The 16,773-nt window shown below is 37.9% G+C and overlaps 1 protein-coding gene across 2 annotated transcripts in view; it reads left to right on the forward strand.

Annotated features, from left to right (window-relative positions):
* The window catches only part of LOC579027 (msx2-interacting protein), an 89,033-nt gene that overhangs the window by 22,136 nt on the left and 50,124 nt on the right, over window positions 1–16,773 (forward strand). Inside the window, exon 2 of one of the 2 annotated variants that reach the window (XM_030986666.1) lies at window positions 4,454–4,711. In XM_030986666.1, the coding sequence (XP_030842526.1) occupies window positions 4,454–4,711 (258 nt within the window). Of the gene's footprint in view, window positions 1–4,453; window positions 4,712–13,239; window positions 14,865–16,773 lie in introns of those variants that run through there. The other variant, XM_030986667.1, reaches the window with a different exon arrangement.

Here is a 16,773-nt window from a genome sequence, read left to right on the forward strand (position 1 = left end):
ATAACAGATTAGCAAATCTTAGGGGATTAGGATCAATAAAATAGACCTAAATCAGGATCTTGTTTGTTTTTTCCTTTCCAGACTGAGGATTAACCAATGTCTGTTTGGCAGAGATTGTGCATGCCCCAATATTTTAAAGTGAAAAACAAGACTGGCTTTGGAGTGCATTGAGCTTGTAACATGAATAGGATTTGTGCATATGTCTGGCTGCATTTCTATTTGGCCTCTTACGTTGGCAGCTATCCATACAGTGTCCAGGCAAGAGGCATAGCACTGCGCGTAAAAGGAACGAATCACTGTAGAGTTTTTGTAATATTACAGGTGTTATTATTGTCTACACTAATGAATGGACCATCTATCTCTTCAGAGTCAGACTCCAATCAGTTTGATACTTTCACATGGTACAAATCGTTATGTTACATGAGATTGTTAATTACGCTTTTAAAAGATAAAATTCACATCAATTTATGTTTTTTTACTTCATGAGTAGGAGGAATTGGGAGGAGAGTGGGGGGGGGGGGGGTGGGAGGGAGAGAAATTTGAATATCTTTAAATGTGATCAAACCCACTCTTCCAATGAATCTCTGGAATTTATGTTGGATGACTCAAGACTATAAATCCCTTTTAATGAGACAGAGAAAATCAAGCTTGAAAATATGCCAAAGGACTTTGATTTTTAAAATGAGACTGCCTTAATCGGTGCTTGTTATGCTTGTTCTACCTGTCCGTACCACCGCTCTTATAACTGCCTTTAGAGTCCTTTCTTTCGCTCATTTGTCCCTATCCTTGTTATTGTTTTATCTATTTTCTCAAATTAGTATAGAGGGAGCTAATTACGGAAAAAAGAGCATATTCGGATACTCGGCCACGTCCAAATTTGATCAGTGCAATTTTGCTGAAAACCTGTGCAATGTATAGATTCATTAAACAATTTTGTTTTGACCCGTAAGCACAGGCAATTATCACTTTGTATGACCATAGTCCTTTAGCCCTTTGCTGGCAAACGTATCGGTCAGGTCATTACTGGGGTTCGATTGTTTAACAAGGCAATAAGGATAGGCCTTGGATATTTTGTGGCTTTTACAAGTAAATATCCAGCCTTGGAAGTACAAATTATCCAGGGGCTTTACTTTACCTTGTGTTTGGTTGGTGGAAGGTACTTAACCATACGGAATCTCATCAGGTATTTCTGGCTGCCAAATTGCGCTCCGATGCGGCTGCATTTGATTCAGCGGCGCATTGTTTCACAGTGCTCTCCACTTAAAACACCTCCGCTAGTTTCTTTTTACGGTGTTCCAGTGCCCGGGTTTTCAATTGCGGCTCAATAATGCACAGTCAATTTATTCCACAGTACGGGGTAATTGCAGAGCGTGCATTATTAACGAGGATAGATGGAATAGATTGGGCATTAAGAGGTGAGATGCGGATAGATGCATAGATTAGATGAGAGCGAGAGAAATAAAATGTGGGGGAAAGGGCGAGCGAGAGAGAGAGAGAGAGAGAGGGAAAAAGAGGGAGAGCGGGAGAAGCAGAAATTTTTGACGAGATGAATTTCGCTGTTTAATTCATTTATCTAATCTTGAATCTGTTTAGCAATCTCACCAAACATAGGTGACTTAATATGAAATGAAAGACCTCCCGATTCCCCCCCCTCCTCACCCCAGAAAAAACAGAAAAATGCATTACAAATGTAAGTGTACCTCATGATCCGATGCTTTTGTTTCTGTATTGGCTGATTGCCATGGTCTTTTGGATGTTCACAAATCTCAGAAAATGACAAGCTTTTGAGAATAAAGTATCTTGAAGGTGACCTTGTGCTTTCTGAATTTGTATGTCAAACTACAGCATGTAGTCTGTAGACTTGCACTGGCACAACATAGGCACTCACTCCAACCTCTTGCTAGACCTAATAGTATCTGCATTTAGGCTCTACAGTGTAGTACATGCAGTCTTAAATCCTATGTATATATATATATATTTATACATGTACACGCATTGACAGCTTTTTGTGGCCCGTGTTGTATTTACCCTGGCCTACGATTAACTTGTTAGCCAGCCAGCCATCTTGTTTTCTTGACACTGGTGAAGTTTCACACGAGATGCCATTATCCGGTTTCAACTAATTAAGGTGGAGCCTTGCAAATAACCTTTGCGGTACAACTGCAAGTAGCATACGGGACCAAGAAACGATTCCATCGGCCTTGTCGGGGATGGAGCATGTAGTTTGGGAGACTGGCTTTTTCGAGATGGTCCCATGACACAGCCTGTATGTGAGATTTGGAAGTCCCGGGGTGGATTTCAAGACGGTCCCTTAGTAAATACACAGCACTGGAGGCCAGCTTGCATGCCAAGTGTTTTGATTAGCATCACCTGACCTTTTCCGACACAAGCACATACATGTACATACACCCACACGTAATGCAAGAAAGACAAGTGAGAAAGAGAGAGAGAGAGAGAGAGAGAGAGAGGGGGGGGGGATGGGATAGAGAAACTGGTACAGTACGGTATATGTACAAACAACAGCTAACAAGTTCTGATGTAGGCCTATGACGTTGAACGACATGCTTAATGTAGACAGTAAAAATGATTACATGCACATGAATATGTATGTATTGCATGCTCCCATTGCAAAATTATAAAAAAGTCAACTACAGAAATAGAATGCTCAGATCACGTGGAAGTACATGGGGCAATACCTGCAGTTTATATAACAATCAAAAGATGGGATTTTAGAATTTTGCTTTTTACCAACTTTGAAGGATACAAACAGATACAAAGACAGAGTACTTTGGCCTACATTAAAATAAAAATAAATTGCACTTTGTTCTAGTAACATTGTGGTCTTCTTTTCCTGAGTTATCAAAATTTATAGCATAATGTTAATTACTTTTTTATAATATGTCTCTATCATTCAAAAATAAACAATTTGAAATATGAACAACATTTGTGTTCATTGCCTTTCTGCCAGGGCAGCAAGGCACATGATGATTAAAAAAAAAAAATGATTGCTATAAAATATAAACGCAATATGACATGGTCTTATGGCGCTAATGTGGCAGTTCAACATAACAGTCTACCAAAAGGCCTTCACATAGACTGATTGTTCCAAGAATAACAAGGCATGTTTTGACACTTCATGTCTTTCTAATATTCACGCTTGTTACGATCTCACTTTTTCTTCCTTTCAAATCACGTCTGTCCATTTAACCTTTTCAGTATTCTTTGACATGTACCTTGTTCTTTTTTTCTTTACATGTTTGCTGTCTAGCTGTTTCTCTGGTTTTGTGAACACCTCTTTCTCTCTCTCTCTCTCTCTCTCTTTCTGTGTCCCTGTCCCTTTCTCTCTTTTTCTTTCCCTCTTTTTCTCTTTCCCTCTTTTTCTCTCCCTCTTTTTCTCTCCCTCTTTTTCTCTTAGCATTCCTGTTATATGCTACAGGATGAGTAATCATTTTCCATTTCTGTTTACTTTTTTGTCTACGAAGGAAAAAAAAAATCAATTTCTATTGTTGAAGGAACACAAAAGAGACAAGAGACGGAGGCCGTGTGGTGTAATAAAATTCAAGGATTTTTTTTTTTTTGTTAGTTTTTTTTCGTTAAAAAATAGAGGAGCCTGGATAGATCTACCACTTTTATGCTAGGTGTCCTTGGGTGTTATTTTTGTTAATTTTGTTCTTTTTATTGTGTTCTTTTGCTATTGTGCTATTTAAGCGCGCATGAGTGAAAAAAGGTTGTTCCAGTTTGTGTTTTCTCAAGGCGGTTCCGCTCCCAGGTGCCACGTCTCTAAAAGGGGAGGGTGTGTATTCAAGATGCAACAGATTTCTGACCCCTGTGGAATATCTAGAATTCTTCTGTGTTGGAACTTCTCTTTGAATAGAAAAAAGAAAATCGAAATATTTAATCGACATAAAATGAGTGATAGAATCGTGCGCTCTATATGAATTTATACAACTAGTATTATAACTGGTAATCTCTGATGGAACAATGATGTATGGAAAAGAGAAGTATTTGGGCAAATAAAAGAGATGATACATATCTTTTGCTTTAATTTAGTATAAGGTGGAAACATTTGCTCGCTACAGCCAGCAATATTTATTTGTCATTTCATATGGAATTTGATTATATTTCTTGAGCATTTAAATGTAAGAGTTTATAATGCATTTATAATGAATACATTTATAATTATAAAAATGTCTACAGATGTAATTTGTGTTATTATGTTTCTATACCGAAGCCTCTACCATTTTGTACTCATGTTCAATTGTATGTTGTCTTTATTACTGATTGTGTATAAATTGATAGTACATGTATGTTAATTGGTGTTATATAAATTGAAGAAACTGGCGGAAAATGATGTTCATGCCATGTTCTTTTATGCATGATCAATAAATTTGAACTTGAACTTGGACTTGAACTTGAACTTGATTACGATGTATCTCTTCTTATCTTCGTGCAGGTATGGTCGCGTGGAGAGCGTCAAATTGACAGGGAAGCGTGTGGCAGACGGGACCCAGTCGGCTTACGTGGATTTTGTGGATATAAACAGCGCCACCAAGGCGCACGACGCGCTGATCAAGATCGGAGAACGCGACCTGCGGATAGAGTACAACAACCCGGACAATACAGACGAACCGCTCATCAGTGAGAGGGGTCATGGGGAGTATGATGTCATACATGGCGGAAGGCACTCACGCTACGACACGCGTAGAGATGGGTAAGATCCTCCCCTCCCCCTCCCCCAATCAACAAGTAAAGTTTCGGTAACACCTTGAAGTCTACATGTAGTAGTCTGTAACAGAATACAGAAAGGTCCAGGGACGCGTGGGTCCAAATTCAAACTCAATACCCTCACAAGTTGACATTTTTAACAGCGGCTCATGTACGTACATGTAGATTCTATTGATTCAAATCCTGACTTTGTACAAAAATGGTCTGTGTAGAGGCTGTAACTTGTTCAATCAACAGCCTTTTCCTAAATGTTACTTCACGGTGTTACTGAAATTTATTTGTCAATACTGACAGAACCTCCATTATTGTATCATATTGTTTTGTACATTATTTGTTTGTGTGTGTGTTTTGTTTTTTTTGTTTGTCCGTTTGCCTCCACCACAGGATAATTCCGACCAGTCGCCCGTGTTCGCACCCATCCCTGTACCTGGTTATATACTGGATTATACATTGGACATATACTCTACCTCACGGGACCTGTACAGCACTTATGGATTATTATTGAAAAATCGTTGTATCTGTTGTGAAAAGAATGTTCGTTGCTTCACTGTCTCATGTTTTACTGTTAGTTGTCCATTACATGTTCATGTCATATATATTTTGTCATCCTTTCCAATCATAGTAAAGTTAATATGTTTATATTTGAATGAAGTCTATGTAAAGTGAAACCTGCATTATTAAACACCTTTACAGAAAGACAACTTGTCTATAAAGACCACTTTTTATGATATTTCTAAGTATTTGTGGTAACCTGCACATAAAGGTACCTGCTTCTTGCCACTAATTTTCCACCTACACACTGCAAATTTCCAAGTAGTATCTAGCTATTCCGGGGGTGTTTCACAAAGATCCTAAGTCGAAATTAACCTTAAATTAGACTTGAACATTATGGAGAGCCATTTGTAGCCCTAAAATGAAATATATTCAAAAACGAAGATTCAAGTATTTTAGACTTTTTATAAATTCCACATCAAGAACATGAAATCTCCTTGATAATAGAAAATATGAATGATTTGAATCATGTTATGCCTTTTAAAATAACTTTTACAACATATTTCAAAGCTGCTCACGGCTTTCCATAATTGTTAAGTCCAACTTGAGATAAGTTCAACTGAGGATCTTTGTGAAACACTCCCCAGATATTCAACAGATTAGAAAATTAGATGCCCAATCTACATTCTCAGCATCCAAAATAATGCTGTTCTGCTCCACAACTTATTAATATGGCGTGCTCGTAGGAAAGGTTTACTCAGAATCTTCTTCAATCTAAATGTAAATTCAAGGATCATTTGCTCAAAATTCCTAGGTCCGTAGATGTTGTGTTGTGGTGTGGTGAATTCCTGAGCCTCAAAAACATCAGTCCTACCCCCCCCCCCTTCCAGCCAAACTTCCATTTTTACAATTAACCAAATTAGAGAAAAGAATACGGAGAAGGACTCGAAAAAAACACATCAGTATGCAAAACAAGCAGCTCTTGTTTTTCCTACCACCTTCTCTAGTGTACCTCCTTGTGGAAGAGGTCATTTTGCGGGGGCAGTGCATTATGGGTACAAGGTCATATTCAGCGCCCAGGGTCCTGGAAATTGCTCTCAGTGTTTTGGTCAGTGGAAAGCGTGGTCAAGCATACTAATTTGGTGGGGTCAGATTTGTTTGTAGTCTCTGACTTCAGTATCAGTTAATGAGTTTAATTGAATTGATGTATTCAATTAAACTTTGGATCTAATACTGATGTATCTAATCTGCATTCTAGATCTTGGTCTCTATTTGAAATCTTAGGGGGAATTGGGATAGATAATTTGTTTTCACTCAACAACGTGAGAAGAAGCTCTTTGGCTTGTGACTTTTGAGGCTTTCTAATAGATAAACTAAATTTACGTTTGACCACCACATCTGATGTATCTCCATCAATCTTTAGTCTAGTTTTCTAGTTATTTGTGAATCCGATGTCATTTAATGACAATATTTAGCATAGATTTGTTGTCATAGTACCTTGAGATTCCTCTTTTGTTTAATAGAAGAATTATGAGCCCTTCAAAATTTCTTTTAGAAAAAAAAGATTGATTTCATTCTGCTTTTCCTAATTTTGTATAGTTTTTCCATAGTTTCTTTCTTTACCTGTTAAGAACTAAATATTCTTGTATCATTATTTTCCCATTCTATTTTTCACTTCTTGTCTGCCCAAAGACAGTATGACATAATTTTGTAAATTTGAGAAACAAGTCCAAATGAAAAGACTAATAATTACAGCCTGCAAGCACTCTGGTTTCATTATACTTCAGGTTTTTCTTTTGTGTTAGAAATTAATAAAAAACTACTCACAAAAGAGCTATTGTGTCTGATTACCCATGCACGTGCAGGCCTACTATTTTTTTTTATTACATAAGTCTCTGGCATCTGCTCTAAACAATGGATTCATTTACTGGGGGTCAGTTTTTGTAAGTATCTGTTTGTCTCAGCTTTCATTAGGAGAGAGGTTTCTTTTTTTGTAGTTGTAGTTTTATCATGAGCAATGTAAAATCTGAGATGCACGGCCCTACGTGTTATCAGAGTCTGTGATATGGTGTAATATTGAAGCCCTAAAAAAATATCACAACACCAAAAATGTTCATAGAGATTAAAAATATGAACAAATGAATATCATATATGGGGAAAATGTTGGGAGGAAATTGTTTAAAAAAAAAAAAATCTTGAAAGCATTTTGATCAAAATAAACAAATAAATATTAATCATAAATAATTTTTCATTATCCGTTTAATTTTCATTTAATAACAAATTTGGAGTCATTTCAGGAGACCGGATGGCAGCCATTTTTATATTGGAAAGAAGTTGACTGCATGTTCATGTACATGTTGACCAATTTTGTGTTATCAGACTCGATCAGACTATAATTTCCCTATCTTGAGTTCATACATTTCCAGTGCATTTTCCACAAAATATCCTTCAGCGACAACGATAATAACCTGGGGAATGCGTAACTTATAAAAAAACATTTGCATCGAAATCACTTGGCATTTCAATGTATTACATCAGAAGACGATGCCCAGCCAAAAATGTAACACGATCCGAGCTTAAATCTCCTCATCTTAAGCTAAGTACATGAGTTTTGACAAACGGTGAAAAATGGATGCCACAGACAAGAAATTATACAAAAAGCCTGGTTGATATCTTTTCAAAGAAAATGTTTGATACTCAAAGAATGTTTTCTTGATGGCAAGAACGTGTCAAATTAAGGCGTTTTTTATGTTCCTCTCCACCTAAGTTGTACCCACCCCCCCCCTCCCCGTCAATATTTTGATTTGAATAAGTCTGAGGAAGAAAAAGAGGAGAAAAATCACCTGCTTTTGTATGAACTCACAAAAAAAATTGAAAATATTGGAATCGAGAGAGATAGAGATAGGAGAGATGAAATGTTTGGAATCTCCGGGCTCAAAGTCACTCGAGAAAGTCGCAAAATGTCAAGTGCATTATAAATTCAGTCTCGGAGGACCTGATCCTTGCTGCAAATGCTAATTTATGTGCATTTATTCTTGGAAAGGGGAGTGGTAGAAAGTGTGAGAATCCAGTCCCCCATGGATCTGAATGCGTGGGGCTGAGGCTGGGATTCTGAAAATCCTGTTAATCCAGACACGCCTTGTACATTTTCAAAGTTTTCCCCTCATTTTGATATCCTTTTCATGTTGTTTTTGTTGCCATGGTTCAAAAGAAGTGATTTACAAACTACAGTGATTTAAGGGGCCCTGTTTTTATTATGTTTTGCAATTTAACTTTATGGTTTCATTTTAAGTAGTATTGAATTGATTATTAAAGGGAGGTATGATCATAAAGATAGCTATTCAGAATATGGTTTCACTTAAAAATAAAACAAAAAACAAAAATCATATACATATATTTTTTTTGCTCTTCTAATTTCTCACATAAAAATTGATATATGGGTAGCACCGGTAGGCTGAACGACAAATCAAATAGAAAAGTGTCAATATTGCAAGGGATCAATAATATATTTATGTCATATAATTAATAAATGTTTATAAGGGGACATATTGGATCATTTCAAAGAAAATTTAATTTCCCTTCCCCGAGAATTTCTCGTAGATTGCTGGCCTTTACTACTGGACAAAATGTATAATACATGTACTATATTAGTACCAGCACAACAACTTTCGTAATCTCATTCCGATATATACCAAGGCTCTCTAAAGCAAAGCCTGTTTGACATGCATCCTTAATTTATTAGAAAAATGCATTTATTATGCCCAAGAGCTTGCCAAAACCAGACCTGAATGGCTCGTTATGAATGCACCAAACCCTGTAGATTATACTGTAAATGTACTGTGTGCAATGCCAGTGTGTATAGCAGTACACAAGTCAAATGGACATTTCAGTTGCATGCGTGTTATTGCATGGTTATTGTGTGTGGATTTTCTCATAGCCACAGTGCACTACAAAGCGAGCCATACACAGATGTTGTATTCACTATTCACTGCAGTGCACTGTGCTCTGTGTTGTAAGTGTAATATTTGATTCCTGTTATTTGGGGCTTTATTTCTACCACTTTTCTTTCTACTTATCCTCATACCAAAAAAGGGAAAGGGGTTTAAAAAAAAACATCAGGATGAAAATAAAAGAGGGACAGGAGTACATGTAATGAAATGAGAGGGAGTAGGGGATATGGAAAGAGAAAATGACCGACTGCGGAAAAGAGAGAAAGAGAGAGAGAGAAAGAGAGAGAGGGCCCTTCAAAACGCTATGTGGTGTAATCTAATCTCGCGCTGGGGTTGTTTACAGTTTGCAGGCAGTAACGGTGCGCTGCAATGGTGAAATCAGGGCCTCTCCAGAGGTGCCAGCGAGTGAGCGAGTAGAACGCGGGGTCATCTCTAAACCCAATCAGGGGCATCCTGTATGGAGATTGACTCAGTGGTAGAGCGCCTCACTAGGCGCGTCTTCATCATCTCGAGATTGCCAAATAACCCGCTATTTGTATTGCCAAATAGCCCGCTATTTGGGAAATAATCCCGAAGTAACAAATCGCGTCTTCACTATCTCGAAATTCGACCTTGAAACTTGAAACTCGACCTTTAGAAATTAGCTCGAGATATTTTGCTCAGCGTTAGCGTGTATTGCGAATCTTCGGTCTAGTGAAGACGCACGGGACACATAGCTGGATGTTTTGCCAAATAGTGGGATATTTTGCAAACTATCCCAAGATATCTTGGGATGACAATCCTGACCAAATATCCTTCTAATTGCTACTTCGGTCTGATGAAGACGCAAATTAGCTGGATAGTTTGCGATCGGGATAGTTCAGATAGCTGGATATTTGGCAATCTCGAGATAGTGAGGACAAGCCTACTGTAGTGTGTCATGCAGAGGCCGACCATCAAAATACGGGAGGAGAGAGAGCGAGTGAGAGAGAGGGTGAGAGAGAGGGAGAGAGAGAGAGAGAGAGATTATCAGAGAATATATGGTTATGGGCTGTGTGCTGCATTACAAAGGCAGCTGTACTGAAACTATCAACCCTGCGCTCATACAGTCAGGGGGGGGGGGGTTCTTTTACAAACCTTACAAAATTCAGGGACGGCCTCGGCTCTCGATCCTTATCTCTCCCTTTATGAAAAAAGTAGGTGTTTGTGCAGTGTTAGGGATGATCTAGAATTCGCTAGACTGTTCGTGTTGGTGCATCAGCCCAACGCTGTAAGCCAGCCGTTCGTTGTATTAGCTGTGTGCATGTATTGTATGTACATATAGTATGCACAGGCTGTGGATCTGTTCGCTCTGTACACTGTATTTACATGTACACTGTAGGTTCTCTCAATGGCACAGCAGTATGGTTTGTGCCACCATGTTGAATTCAAACAAAATTTTCCTTTTTAACAATTTCAAGTTCGTTATTTGCTTGAAGAGTTTGGTTTATGTTCTGAATACTGAAGATTATTAAAGACTATGGCTTTTGTGCGGACAGTGTACCATCTAAATATACTTAATCATGATTTAATGATTTATTATCGAACTTTTGGGCCCTGTTTCATAAAAATTCTGATCAATAACAAGCGTCATGTTTCTGTAACAAATTTGCTATCAGCCGATGAAACGCGGTGATTTCAGTAACTTGTAACTTGTTATTGATAACAAGTTGTATGAAACAAGGTCCTGCCGCGGTCAATGCAATAATAAAGGCCTGCTTTCATTATCATTCTCAGGGTCCATGATCTTTTTTCTATAAAATATTTCCAAGGCTTAAACAGACAATACATCAAATCATATGTCATTGCGTACACTGTACCTAGTCGTATCATGAGGGTTGCCACAGCTCTTCTTTCGAAATTAAACCCTGCATTGTTACTTTGGTTAGAATAAGGCTTCGGTTTGTCAATCATATATATTTGACATGAAAATTAATAATTTTCTCTGATGTGCAGTATCATTATTTGATTATATTGATTAGTGCGTTTGATAAAGGATGTATAGTTTCTATTGCTGCATTAAATCAGTTCCATGTTTTATCCTCTTGCACATAATCAGCTTTTCACAGAAATGAAGCAAACCGGTAGCACAATGGAAGTTTAATTTGAGTTGTGTCTCTTACGCCCCCTCGTTATTTGCTCAGCCCTTCAACCTTCCCTGCTGGAATTATCAATTCATGTATTTTCAGTCATAAACTTAATGGACCAGTCTTACACAAGAACAAAAATATGGACTTGATATATATATGCATAATACCACCCAAACCCAACCCACACCACCACATCCTGTCTAAAGGTCAACTTTGAAACCTGTCATTTAAGATCTCTGTTAGTAAAGCCATTTATGGAAGAAAATACTCTTTGAATTGGCATTTACTTGAAAATTTGTAAACAAAACATTACTCATTTGAATCAGTTGATATCTTTCCCTACAAGAAAACCATCAACTTTTGCCACTGGTTCAGATTCCCCAAAGTTTCATGCTATATGAATGACTCAATACTGGCAAAGTAATATTGCAACTTGTGAAAATTCTTGCCGTAAAAATCTCTGGCATTTTCAAACAGTGACAATTTCTGGTTTTTGCAGAATTGTTAGGAGGCCTACAGTAAAGGTGGGGTACGAGCAACAACAATTCTACGAAAAGCGCTTTGTAAAGCTTCCCTTTAATATCTCTTCACCGCCATCCCAATCCCGTTTCCCTATTTATAATATTGACCTGGCATTTGTTTACCTGCAGTGATGAATAAAGCCAAGCCCCCTTTTTACCACTTACAATATTTTGTTGAATAAAGCACGTTGCCACGTTGCATTGGTTGTGGTGAGAAATAGTTGGATGCGAAACGGCTAAAGATGGCTAGATCAATTGTCTGGCACCTGAATGGCTCCGGGTACCTTTTCTCTATTGATTCGTGCGTTGATTATATTTCAGAAGCGTTGGAGAATGAGAGCCGAAAAAGAGAGAGAGATAGAGAGATAGAGAGGGAGGGAGGGAGGGAGGGGGAGGGCGAAAGAGCCAGTTATTTTTCTAGGACGGTGAGATGACATATTTTGATAATGTAGAGAAGGAAAAGTTGCAAGAAATATCATTACGAATATTTGTGTACAATTATGTAAAGTGTGGGTTTGTGGGCTTGACATTATACCCATACTTGCTCTATTTTTTTTTATTCCCCATGGTATTTTATTTGTCTTGCTTTATCCTTCTTCTAAAAAAACACGCACAAGGGCTGTTCTCATGAGTTCAAATTTGCCAAATAACCCTCTATTTTAACTACCCCGATCGCAAATTAGCCAGTTAATTTGTGTCTCCATCAGCCTGCAGTTGCAATTAGCTGTATATTTGATTGAGAAAATATCCAGAGAAATCTTGGTCTTGTTTTCAAAATATCCCACTATTTGGGAAATAGCAGGCTAATTTGCGCCCGTCTGAGCTAGTTTGTGATGAGCGTATCAGTCTGGTGAATACGCAATTTGAAGCTTCAGGATAATATCCAGAGTCTGAAAATAGCGGGTTATTTAGCAAACTTGATGAAGACAGGCCTACACAAGAAAAGTAGTTGTCATAGCCTTGACCTAAAGCCAGCAAGATCGATAAGATATTTCATGACAAGCATAAAGGTGTGGGGATGGGGGGGGGGGGGGGGGCAGGGAGATAAATATAACTTTGGCCTACATGGACTTCAGTTTATGAAACTGAAAACAAACAAGCTCCAAGTATTATCAATGTTTATTTATGCTTTATCATGCCATTTATCTTTTTCCAGTGATGGTTTTGGGTAGTGATGTCACATATGAATTTATTTCAAGCATAATACTGTCTGTTATCAGGTTTGGGTGAGAGATGTGCCATATGGCGGCTTTTCACAAAAGTAAGCAACAGATTGCGTGACAATAATACAAATGAGTCACACAACTAATGTGTTCATATTTTTAAGATGGCTATTGTAGAGAGTGTGTAATGATGCTCGTTTCGAAACCATTTTTCATCAGGAAACTGTCTACCTATTAATATCATTATGAATGGTGTTCATGAAGCAATGTGAAGGTTGTTGAAGTTTAGCATTACAAGTGTCTATTTTTACCTGTGCCACTTCATCAATAGGATATAGCATAGACTATTTGTATGTTGGAATTGTTCGAAGAAAAGTCTTTTTTTTTTAAAATCTTTTTTTGTGCGTGTGCGAAAGTCATTGGACCTGGAATATTTTAAACATTTTAGAACATTTTAAGTCATGTTATATGTGACAGACTTTCCATATGGTGAATTTATTGGATGAAATGTCTGTTCATTTTGTTGGGATGTTGATGGACCTCAAGAATTATGAAACATTACACAGCTGGCCAGCCATCGTGCCACAAAGCACCTATCTAGGTCGCACAGTGAGTGAGTTCAGTCGAACGTAATGACATGCAACTGGATGCTATAACACTGAAAACAGGAATCATTATGTAAATACTCCTTTCCTTCACGGGGCTATGTTCCTGATTACAGTGCTAGGGCGTGAGAGCCCGGAGTGGAATGTTATGGAGGGGAAAGCTCTGCTTTTCATCCACACTTTAGCTAGCTGAAAGAAGGAGAGAACACTTGAAGCTTTGTTAGTGGAAGAAAACAAAATCCAGGGTAACTTGCCTTGCAGAGAACTTTGGGAACAATCTTTAGCCAGTCTATGGTATTTCTTTGTGTGGGGGATTTATAGGCTTGTCCAAAAATCTTATGTATACTGATCCTCTCCGCATTCCATTTTGTGTGCGTACATGTATGTGTACAGTGTGAGGCATTAGAATTACAAGTGGCCATCAGATGCAGACATAAATGTACATGTTTATAATGCTACTGTGGCCTTTCAATGCTTTATCTTGGATTTGTTATCAACATTTGTTACCCTCTCTTTTTTGGTTGCACACTGCTCGGTTTGGTGGTTAACTAAAATCAATTATTAGAGAGGAGAGAGACAGAGAGAGAGAGACTGATGCCGTGTGGTGTACCGTCACAGTACTGCATATTGGGCACTATTTGCATACACTGTGAGTCAATTTCAATCGTAGATTGCAGGGACACATCGAGTGTTTACAGTAGTCACTCTAGCATGGAGGGACCAATATAGAATGAAATTCTCTTTGGATTTCTATACCGATCAACCTGTGGTTTCATACAAACCTGCTTCGTCAGTCAGTCGCTGCTTCAAATTCAATGTGCATTGTGTCTGTGCTGGAGTATGTCACTTTTTCATGTGATTTCCTCGTTTTCAACCACGGGCCGGAGCTGCAAGCGGTGACGTAAGTAAACCCCGTCGCCGAAGTCCTCAGATGGATCATTAATGCCTGCATCGTGGCAATGACGCATCCAAGGCTCGTCGTCGTATCAGAGAGCCGCCAGCAGCAGCTGTGACAGAGTACAGGGAGCCAGTGGTTTAGCCAGCCAGCCGCTCAGGGGGCTTGGGTGCTCGCAGACTGGATGTGATTTCACCTGTTGTGTACCATAGGGCTTTAATTAAACACGATTCCATTGCTCCGGAGAGTGGAAAGGGACTTGATTTCCCGGATTGTCACGGTGGTCCGGGGACGCGGGATCTCGCAATGTGGGATTACCAGCGGCTAACATGTGGATATAATGGAGCTCCTTGTTTCTGAGCCAGAAGTTAATTTTTGTGCACCTTGTAGTACTGAAGAGGACAGGTAGGCTTGCACTCCACTTTACCAACACCATTTTGTTTTGTACACCTTGTAGTTGACATTTTGTTACATACATTTTGTTTGTTTAATTTTTCCTCAAAATTATTGTAGACTAGGATTGTACTGCAAGACAACTCATTAATTTTCTAGCATTTCTGTTGATGAAATGATAAATGAAAACTCATATATTTCAATATATTCTTCAATATATTCTTCAGAGTATCTAACAGTATTGTCGCACATGACAGTGTTTTAGATTCATGTTTAAAACCATTATTTCTTTTCTTTTCTTTTCTATAGAAGATTACGTCAGTTATTAAATATTAAAGGGAAGCAAATATTATCTTCTAAGAGGTAGAGGGTGAGAGTGTTAACTGAATGTAAATACGTAACTCCCTTCTTGCTCTTATTAACCCCTTTGCCTTCACAAACCTGGTTGTCCCTGTATTAAGTCTATGGCAATAAGAGAATTCAGTAGACAGTGGGTTAATAGACAATACGTCCTTGAATGTACATCCTTGAAATGGATGTTTACAGTGTGAAATGCAGTCTGGCTCTAATTAGTGAATGAAAATAAAAGAGAGAGAAGATAGAGAGAGAGAGAGAGAGAGAGAGAGAGAGGGAGAGAGAAGGAGAAAGAGAGAGAGGGAGAGAGAGAGAGAGGAGGAAAATCATATTGATACTCCCACGAGTATGAGGTCAAGGCTAACAGTATACACTGCCCTGGTAAATTGATAAACATATACGTGTGCTTCAGGTCAGCGAAAAGAAGCGAGAGGAATGCTTACATGTAATTAAGCAGACAATTTGTTTTTGCTCAATATCAAATCCAATTTACTTGTTAATTAATGTAAAAAGGTCAAAGGAATAAAATCCATTTTCATTTGAAGAAATGTTTTGATTGAATAAAGAACTGCTGTCATATAGGGTAGAATTATGATAGCCCTTGATTAGGTTTTACCCAGGAGTAAGTGGTATGCTAATTAGAAAGGATATTTACTTGCTGTATTTTAAAAGTCAATTACTGGTTTCTCAGTAAATTTATCCAATATCTATACCCAAAAATATGAAATTTTATTACCAATTTACAGTTATAAAGAAACATTTAAATAACAGAATGCAAGAAATGGTATTACAATATCATCCTCATCAATAGTGCAATTTTTTTTCTTCAAATTTGAACTCTTTCTATTTGGTAATGCTCCACTCTTTCCTGCAGTGAAGTGTGATGAACATAATAACAGTGTTATTTCAATTGTTAAGTGACCATGTCCTCAAATGCAGGAAATACAAGACTTCTCTAAATGTATTATTGTGATTAGTACCATAACAACGTTAATTAAATCATGAGTGAGCATTTCCTTAACTAATTTCATTATTCTGTCAATAATTTGTCATAAACTTCCAATAATGATTCCTGTTCTAGCCGTCCTTTATCTCAGTCAAGGTTAGATATTTCTTTCATTTTCATGATGTTGACAAAAGTAAGAAACAAACTGTTGAGTATGAGTGATACATGCATTTTGACAATCAAGGGCAGTCCTACTCTTAAAATAGCCATTCCTGGTTTTTATCTTCTTTTAAAAGGAGGGATGGGTCAACTTTGTAAACTGACTGACAAGTGAAGGTCTTTGAATTAATTCATTTAGATCAGAAATAAACTTGTCAGCAGAGAATTCTTGTTTATGTTTCATATTGTCTGGGGTATTGGGACTTCCCCCTGCAGATTTTTTGTTTTCATAGGAAGGGCATGGGGGGGGGGGGGGGGGGGGCTGGTTGGAGAATTTACACCAAAGAATTTATTTTACCTTAATTCTTCTTTGTTTTCAGCTTGCCATGAATATTCTTTCAGCCTACAACCTGTACATTGTTACCAGGCTCTGAAAGTTTTTGTTGTATTGGAATAGAGAAA

This window comes from Strongylocentrotus purpuratus, unplaced genomic scaffold, assembly GCF_000002235.5.
Source record: "Strongylocentrotus purpuratus isolate Spur 01 unplaced genomic scaffold, Spur_5.0 spur5_scaffold_16, whole genome shotgun sequence".
Taxonomy (NCBI): domain Eukaryota; kingdom Metazoa; phylum Echinodermata; class Echinoidea; order Camarodonta; family Strongylocentrotidae; genus Strongylocentrotus; species Strongylocentrotus purpuratus.